At 44.1% G+C, this 9,223-nt stretch overlaps 1 protein-coding gene across 1 annotated transcript; it reads left to right on the top strand.

Moving 5' to 3' along the window:
- The first annotated feature begins 792 nt into the window (after positions 1 to 792).
- Positions 793 to 8,833, top strand: LOC310957602 (Krueppel-like factor 6). The gene is made up of 4 exons (XM_083928240.1): positions 793 to 1,083; positions 3,301 to 3,883; positions 4,956 to 5,079; positions 5,689 to 8,833. The coding sequence occupies exons 1-4, from the start codon at positions 982 to 984 to the stop codon at positions 5,738 to 5,740; spliced, it is 861 nt and encodes a 286-aa protein (XP_083784366.1). The 5' UTR covers positions 793 to 981; the 3' UTR covers positions 5,741 to 8,833.
- The last annotated feature ends 390 nt before the right edge of the window (positions 8,834 to 9,223 follow it).

The following is a 9,223-nucleotide window of genomic DNA, read 5'->3' as shown; positions in this document are numbered from 1 at the left end:
CATACACATGCACATTATCTCCAGCAGAAACTAACCTGTCCCTCATGATATACCTCGAGCTTCTGCCACTACAGTAACCTGCACCGCGTTGTTTCTGGAATAATCAGCTTTAGGCAACTCTATTATACTTTAATAGCTTATTAAACTGCCTCTGCGGCCACAGGGAGACTCATAATAATCCTCATGGATCTCTGGACAGCCATGAAAAGAAGAAGTCTCTGATTTGTTTCATAGACTACAGAAATTGATCAGATCTTTGACGATCCCCCAGAGTTTTCAGACACCTCGGAACACTGAACAAGTGAGAATTTCCTCTTTGCATTCACGGCTTGAGTAGCCAAGGGAAGACATGTCCGTGTAGTGTATGTGTGATGAAATAACAACGGAGAAGTGCGTCTATTTCGAGACTGAAGCACAGCTCCACAGTCGCCGCCAGCAGACAGCGCTTCTCCTGCGGCTGCGGCTGCTCCGGAGAGAGAGGCTGACGCTCAGACTTGAACCAGTAGAAAATTCGACTTCCTCGTTTGGATCGAGAGGAGTCGGGTTATATAGCGCTCTAAAAATAGCGCCAGTTTAACCCAATGGGAGCCGAAGTCGCTTCGGACCACGCACCAACCACAACAGACAGGATGAGTCGGCTCTGGCTCAGCATTGGCCAGGGGTGGTCTGGTAGGCGGGTGGTGCGCTCCTGCGAGCCCATTGGTAGACGTGCCGAAACGTAATGTAATCACATGGGGTGGGTTTGTCTGTAATTTTGAATCGGGGGGGAAGTTTACAGTGTGCTGACTGACTTTTGGAGAGTTCAGTGTTGTGCGCTCTCGGTGCGTCACACGCTCAAACCCTCCACTGGAAGCGCACGACTCCAGACTACCCATACATGCAAATACAGCCAAGACTCCGGCTTCTCTGCGAACAACACAAGCTTCGTTTTCTCCACAAGCTTGAATTCACTTCTACTTGTGGCTGCATCTTAGGAGTGAAATGGATGTCATCCCTATGTGTAGCATCTTCCAGGAGCTCCAAATTGTGCACGACACCGGATACTTTTCAGCTTTACCCTCTCTGGAAGAGTACTGGCAGCAGGTAAGGAGTCGTTCCCCTCGATCTGAACACGCACTTTGACAGCTCGTTCCGTGCGATGGTTTGATGTAGGAGTGCGAGGAATGTGGGTAATTTCGGGAAACTTGCCTTCCACTGACAGCTGCGTCGTAGACGTGCAGATGTCAAAGTTGTTTACGTGACTCCACGTTTGATTTAGTGCAACAGTTAATATCGGTTTCCCTGTTGAAAGTCGCCTTGCATGCTTTTTTAGGGGAAGTCATGCAAGTTCCCTTATTGGTAGATATCTATAACATCCCTATGAAATAATTTACATACGCGTGCTGTGGTGCAACATTGTCACTTTAAGTACATTTTTTATACTTTATGGGATTATCTTTGATTTCTTACTCTGACATTACATCCATATGATCATTTTGAAATTATGCCGTTTTTATTTTTTTAGCATTCATATAGAGTTTTGTTGCAGATATGTTCGGCATGCAGGTTGTAGACGCACACTCGATCAAACAAAAATAAAAAACACTCGGTGTTGCAGATTTAGCGACTGTAGTGAGCCGTGCGTCTTCGCGCGTAGCCTCTCCTCTCTCTCCACTCTCTCTCTACCTCTCTGTCTCGCTCGCTCTTGCTCTCTGTCACACGCGCACACAGAGTGACAGACTGACAGAGAAAAGAGAGAGATAGAGAGAGAGACTGATTTCTATCCCCACTCTGGCTCCACAAAGCGGCCCCGGATGACAGAACAGTGGAGTTTTATACTTGAAAGGAGGGGAGGGCGAAAGTCGCTTCTTGTTCGGGCTGGGAAATGAAATGAACTGGCAACACGCTTCAGTGTTCTTCCATCTCGCCGTCTATCAGATCTCTTCGGGCTTCGGGCCAAGTCGCCCTCCCAGGCATTTAAAGCTCGCATAGGATTTATGCAGCACTGCTGACAAGAAACATTTGCCTTGAATGCACTCTCTCATTACCAAATGACTACGATGTGGCCACATTGTTCCTATTTTAGACTTAAAGTGTGTTTGTGACAAGTTGTAGTGACCTTCTCGTACCTTGAGCATTGGTAAAAATCTACTCCTGAGTTACAGTGAACCTGATTTATGACACCTCACAGTCCTTAATGGATGTTTTCAATCAATCACGATATGACATAGATTTGAATTCCTTCTGTTATTTTGATGAAGGGTTTTTATACAATATATGAGGTTACCTCTAAATCGGCATGTAACTGTATGTACGCATGTGTCTGAACTGAGAGCAAAGAGGGATATTCCCCTGAGAGTCATTTTAATGTTTTAGACTGAAGATGTAAAACTCTCCAGTATTTCAAGATAAGTTTGAAGAGAAGACAGAAATATAGTGTCTAGGATATCTTCTTGTCAATCATCTTGCAGCCCCCTAGATTTAATGTGTGACCTTAAACTGTGTGCACCACTGCTCTGTGCAGTTGTGTCATAATGAAATGGGTCTGTAAATTCCATTCATTTTGAAACTGCACAGGACTGTTAGTGGCCCTCATATCTGTCCTCTGCTCGCTGACTGCAGCGGGTTGAGGAAGCGCACTCACAGTTCCTTTTCAAAGAAAATAAGCCCACAATCCACAGCGGCTCTTGCAGTATTCATGCAGGCTTTTTATGGACACCCGTGAACCAGACCTCCCTGCTCTCGGTCCCTGGTGTGCTATGTTATTTCTAGCGATGCCTCCAAATGCATTATTAAATCCACATTATGTTGAATAATTGATAGATTTAAAAGATCTACAAGCACTTCCCTAACCCATTGGGGGACTCTGTAGCATATGTAAATTTCATGACCAACCCCAACACACACCTACACGCACCCGTGCACACAGCCATGCAAGCATTCGCGTAAGAGCACCTTGTTCTTGCATGCTCTCAGAAGGAGACGTGGTGCTTATAATCTTCCCTGATACGGCCTCAGAGGGCACCACTAGAATGTTCTTGACTAGCCTCTGCATAGGACATTGTGTCTTGCCTCATTCCTGCAGGCAGGCAGGAAGGAAGCAGGGCCAGTGGTGTGACAGTGTCACATCATTTCCCCCTCCTGCTGCTGCTGCTGCTGCTAAGAATAAACACAGTGTAGAGAACAACACCAGTTTGTGTTTCTCGTGAAAACAAATCACTTTTTTCTGGTGTTTAAGGGACTTTCCTATCGAAAAGAAGTGTTGTGTTTCAGGCCTCAGGCTCTATGCACTCACTGCTATCTCGTCTTCCCTCCACACAGACATGCCTGGAGCTGGAGAGGTACCTCCAGAGCGAGCCCTACGTCTCAGCCACGGAACTCAAATTTGAGAGCCAGGAGGACTTGTGGAGCAAGCTGATGCTAGCCTGCGGGGACAAGTCCAACGAGTCTGATCCAAAGATCCCCCACATCAAGGAGGAGGAAGACAATCAGGACAGCCAGCACCTTGACGCCGGCGGCTTCAACTCCGACGCCAGCAGCGAGGCCTCGGACAGCTCCGAGGAGCTCTCCCCTACTTTCGACTTGTCCTCCGGTTCTTTGACTGACATTCTGGGAGACGGTGGCGAAGACCTGGGCTCCGCCATCATCAGCACGCCGCCATCCTCGCCTGAGCTGGGCAAGGAGGGCTCTGTCACCCAGGTGTGGAGTGGGATACAGACTGTGCTGCACTCACCTGGTAAAATAAGGACTGGGGGCATAGAGAGAAGCGTAGAAAGGTCGGGGCTGACCAGCGGGGAGGCATCACCTGACGGAAGGAGGCGGGTGCACAGGTGTCACTTCAACGGATGCAGGAAGGTGTACACCAAGAGCTCGCACCTCAAAGCACACCAGCGCACACACACAGGTAAAGATGCTCGACATCAAGATGTTTTTATCGTTGCCATGCAAATGTGATGAGTGCAAACTTACTGAAAGAGGGCGGACCAAGGTTTTTGAAACCTTTTTTTTTCAAAGTAAACTTTAATCAACTCATCTGAAGAGTGAAAACCTTGGAAAGTGCAGGTAAAATTAACTTAGGTGTTGATTTCTTGCTCAAAGTGCTGAAAAATACTCCCACATACTTTGAATAGTTTGTCAGGAGGAATGCCCTCAACTGTGACCTAATTCACACAGAGGAACGTGACTTCATGCAGGGGGAAGGGAGACAGGGAGCGAGAGACGGGAGGGGGAGGGATGTTCTTTTGTGGCCTAGCAGCACCCAGAGGATGTGGATCCTGAAAACAAATCAACAGTTCTCAGATTTCACCATGGGAAAACACGGCATTTGCATTCACAGTAAAAAAAAATAATTATGGGAATCTGACATTTGCAATGTTTTGCCCAGGGTCCAAATGTGAGCGTTTTCCCGAGTCACCTTTCACCCCTGCCAGGCTGTTTACAGCTGGGACGCCCCTTAGCAGAGGAAGTCACATTCCTAGCATCTTTCACTGACCATGTTAGCCACATGCTAATGCCTTCAGGAACATTAAGAATGGGCTCTATTTTTCCTGCAGCTCGCCCCCATTACATAAGCCGTCTACTCGAGCGGCTCCTTAAAGCTGCATACCACAGCGCTCTAGACCCACAAGTTTGTTTTTCTCTCCATCTTACTGTAGTCAGCTGCTTAGCATCAACTTACAGGCGCATTTTTTCTCTGACATCAGCACTGTAAAACCTCTCGGATGAGTAAGAACTGTGAATGGCTACATATTTGCAAGGCTGAATTTGAAAATGAAATTTATTTGACGGATACTATCATGTGTACAAACCTATTGTAGGGTGAACCCTCAAACAGGTTTCATCAGGTTTTGTGAAGGAAAAAAGTGGCAGAGCGTTGCTGAAATCTTTCAACAGTGTTCGACCTTTTGACACCTTTTGACAAAGAATGCAACCCCCCGATAAGTGTTAATTTTTTTATTCCATGGTGATGTTTGCAGGTGAGAAGCCCTACAGGTGTTCATGGGAGGGCTGCGAGTGGCGCTTCGCACGGAGCGATGAACTCACCAGACACTTCAGGAAGCACACTGGAGCAAAGCCATTCAAATGCAGTCACTGCGACAGGTGAGGGCACTGGAAAGTCGGTAAATGTTCACGATAGTTGACACCTGGATGGCCTTTAACAAGCACAGAAATAAAAAAAAAAGGTTGGATTGTCGAGAAGCTCTAATCCCCTTCTTTTTACCTTTGGTGCTGAGCGCTCAGTCAACAACAAAGACCACCACTTATGTAAATTAGTTTATCGAAATGACATGTTCGGCGGAGGGGTGAATGAGGGTCAAGGATAAACTGATGGAATGGGGTCGAGGTCAAGGGCTGGATGAAAAGAGAGTTGAGTACAAAGCGCAGGGAGTGAAAATGGGCAACACCTCAGTGAGCCATTGGAGCGTTATCGTCCCCCAGGTGGTTCTTGTAATGATGGATAATGACATTAGACAAACACCTATAGGTTGTGACAAGAAAGCAAAGCATGGGCTTTGTCCCTCAACCTTATGCCATGTTCATGTCATGTTGTACAGACCAAAGAGTGGAAGATATCTCCTAGTTACCAAAGTGCCAATAAATATGAATATTCCGACACACTGCTGTCGTCTATTGACCGTAAAAGTTATATTAAAACCTTTTAGTTCTTAAATCCAAAAGCTGAATCTCCTCTCTCTTTTCCCTTCTCAGGTGTTTCTCCCGTTCTGACCACCTGGCGCTGCACATGAAGAGGCACATCTAAGATGGCCTCTGTGTCGAGATCGCTGGGGGATGATTCTGGTTGATTGTCCTGACCTGTGGGGGATCAGCAAGGCCGGTGTGTCCTGGGAGCGTTAACAGGAGCACCGCCGTGTTCCAGTCAGCGGAAAAAAGATGAAGCAACGCAGGCTATTATTTGCACCATACTTAGTGCCTCCAACACCTCGCTGTGGAGATTGCTCTTGAAAGGCTTTTACGGAGGAGCTGGGGAGGGAGGGAGGGGGGAGGCAGGGAGAGAACTTAGAAATGTTTTTTTTTTTAAAAATGGGAAAAATCTTGGCTGGAGTAGACGGGAAGAGACTCTTCTGTATGGTGTTCAACGCTTTTTTCCTGGAGGATTATGGGACTCCTGCGGGGGTACCGTTCCTCCAATGACAGTGTGTTTGCCTGTGCGCATGGGGACTGTGAGTGCCTGCGACTGGATGCCTGTGCTGGCTTTACGGAGCGGATGGAGCTTGCGTTGTGGAACTGCGAGTGAATGACATGGAGGGGATGATGTTATGCGAGGGAGGTTTTTGGGGGGATATTCGTGGTCTCGCTGAGAATGAATGCAAGCAACAAAAAAAAGATTTGTCTGTGCTGTTTGAGTGTGTTGGCTGTGGAGGGGAGTCGTGGAGCTGATTTGCTCGAGTGCGCCCTCTTTCTGCCTGGAGGTGGAACTACAGCTCCTTATTCAAACACGGGAGGTTGTTTTGTTTAGTGCAGCTATTCAATGTGCAATGTATTACGTAGCCTGTCTCAAAACATACACGCTATAAAGCTCATTTTGTTGTCCATTGTGTAAGCTCTGTATCTAAAAAAAATACAAAAAAAACAATGGTTGTACACAAACAGTTATTGCCATTATAACAGAAGTTGCATGGGATCTGGGGATGTGTTGCTCACCTGTTTGCTTATAGGACAACAAAATTCCATTCGAGAGCAGCTACCTTCATATTACTCAGTATCATAGTATTGTACAAATCACATAAGGCAGTCATTTTGTTTTTTTTATTTTCTTGATAAGTTGGGGATACCACTTGCTTTGCTTGGCAACTGTCTTGATCATGGGATTTCTGTTGATTTTCTTCACTTTACTCTTTTGTTCTATCTGTAAATGCACTGTTGACCTTACTGATGCCTTATGTAAGTGGCCTTGTCCTGTTAAATAGATCTCTCTTTTTCTCTCTCTCTCACACACACACATGCACACACCAAACAGGGGTTGCAAATGCACTAGTGCATTATTGAATTGCTTTATAAAGGCTCAGATCCATACAGACGCACCTCGCCCTTTTGTCTCGCAACAGACTCCTCTCAACTCTGAATAATAATAAAAAAAAAGAAAATATCAGCTTCAAAACGACTGCCATTTTTACATTTGGATGCATTCTTTGTTGAACATATCACGCCATATTAAAGCTAAATCATATTACCCAAAATGACCCAGTTCTGAGACAGAAGCGTGGATCACTTGAAAAAGCAGCTCAGTTTTGTAAAGATTTACTACCATGTAGTATAAGGTGGCATGGATGCTCTTGAGATGGACTGTAACCTGCTGTCAAAGGTACAGAGCCTTGGAAATATGTTCTCATAAAACGTGGCATGCTCTGTCACCAAGGTTGTGACAAATCAGGATTTACTGCAAAGAAAACATTAAAGATGGGGGCCATTCATATCTGTTTATGTGACAGAAGCTTACATTCTTTAAAGTAAAGGCTGTGTCCTTAAGAGTTCTCAGTCATGAGTCTGTTTTGATGTTGTATGTGTGTTCGGTAGGTCTCGCCCCCAGGGTGATTCAGTATCTTTACTCAGCCCTGGTTTAAACAACCCGTGATCTCACTAAACGGTACCAAAACCAGTCTAACCAGTTCAGCTGAGCTGTGCTGCAAGGTATAGAGGTTTCTGTCTGTGTCTGACCATTTACATGTTTTAACTTAAGTTACTGTACACAACTTCAACTCACTGCTCTGTGGTTTGATTCAATTCTCAGTTTCACAATTGGATCAGTTCTGTCACCATTTCCCCTAAACATTTTTGGAGCCACAATGTTTTTACTCGATAGAGTTTTGTTCATAAGGAAATGTTGAAAAGTATTTGATCTGCATTAAAGGAATACTTCACCTTCAAAATGAACATTTGTATCTGAATTACTCACCTGTTTAACCTTGAACTCTTAAAGAAAAATGTGTTTTTCTCGCATGCTTCCACAGTGAAAGGAATTGAAGACATAGGGGCCATCTCTCGAGCCCCCTATTACTTCAATTCTTCATTCAATTCGGAGGCATGCAAGAAAAACACGTTTTTTATTGCAAGAATTCAAGGTAACATGGGTGAGTGATTCATATACATATGAGCAGGTGAAGTATTACTTTAAGAGTATGGCTGGTTTAAGTAGTCATAAAACTCACTGATTCACTCAGTCATCAATCTCACAGCTGTACAGGTGAACCTGGTCAACATGAAAGAAAGTCCATACACTGAGAAATGTCAGAAATATATAAGATATGTACATTGTAAAGTAAGAGAATTTTGTAAGGAAGCTTCTATTTTGAAAGGGTATGGGACCAAAATCAAGTGCAGTGTTGTTTCTAAGATGAACCGATAAAGAAGAGGCTGGAGAATTATTGTAAAATAAACTCACTCCATTTCTGTAACATCTTTGTTTTTCAATTTGATTGGAGAAATGTAGAGAAAATGTATGTTTTAAAAAGGCATCAATTGCGTATACACCTGTGGCCTATCATCTTTAAAAAAAAAACTCAAAACAAAACAAAAAAAACTCGTTCTGGACACTTGAATCGTCATCATTTTTGCATTCTGTTGCTCGCTAAGTATTACGTTTTTTTTATTTGCCATGTGACTTCATCTTCTTCTTCTTCTTCTTCTTCTTCTCAACTTTTCAAAGACCCGCAAAGACACCCTATCTTTAGCTAGAGAATCTTTATTGGATAAACGTGGAGATAAAATATGAGGCTCTATTTTTGTTTGTTTTATGGCATAACAAGATTTTTTCATTTGAAATTGTTTTGTAAAATAGTTTCTGTATGAATGTATTTTTTATTGGAAAATCGATAAAAAGAATTTATTGGATCTACATGTGTTTTTTGTTTCTTCTTTTTCCTGCAGCCCTCCCAGGACGCAGTCAGCCTGCAAGTCTTTATTTGGGGGTTATTCAGTAGATTCCCAAAGGAGAAACGTGACCCCTGTTACCCCCTTTCCCCACATAGGTCAAAGGTCAGGGTCGGCTGCAGAACTGCATCATACTGGCATCAGGAAGTAGAAGCAGGGCCACGTACTTACAGTAGAAGCAATCTATAATTCTTATTCAAAAACCTTTATATCAGAGGATTATATGTTTTATTACAGATTGTATTATAGGCCTGGTTTGGACCTTCAATGCTATCAATAATAACATTGTCTGGTGGTCTTTTATATTTTTCTTACTGACAACAAATCACATGAAAAAGACCAAATCCAACAACGT

Source organism: Echiichthys vipera, assembly GCF_963691815.1.
Source record: "Echiichthys vipera genome assembly, chromosome: 15".
Classification (NCBI taxonomy): domain Eukaryota; kingdom Metazoa; phylum Chordata; class Actinopteri; order Perciformes; family Trachinidae; genus Echiichthys; species Echiichthys vipera.
This window is presented reverse-complemented; position numbering and strand designations above follow the sequence as displayed.

Bases quoted from the DNA above. Each gene is read 5' to 3' on its own strand.
- LOC310957602 (XM_083928240.1), top strand. From the start codon at position 982: ATGGATGTCATCCCTATGTGTAGCATCTTCCAGGAGCTCCAAATTGTG. The intron at 1,084-3,300 runs GTAAGGAGTCGT...CCCTCCACACAG, and splicing joins TGGAAGAGTACTGGCAGCAG to ACATGCCTGGAGCTGGAGAG. The intron at 3,884-4,955 runs GTAAAGATGCTC...TGATGTTTGCAG, and splicing joins ACACCAGCGCACACACACAG to GTGAGAAGCCCTACAGGTGT.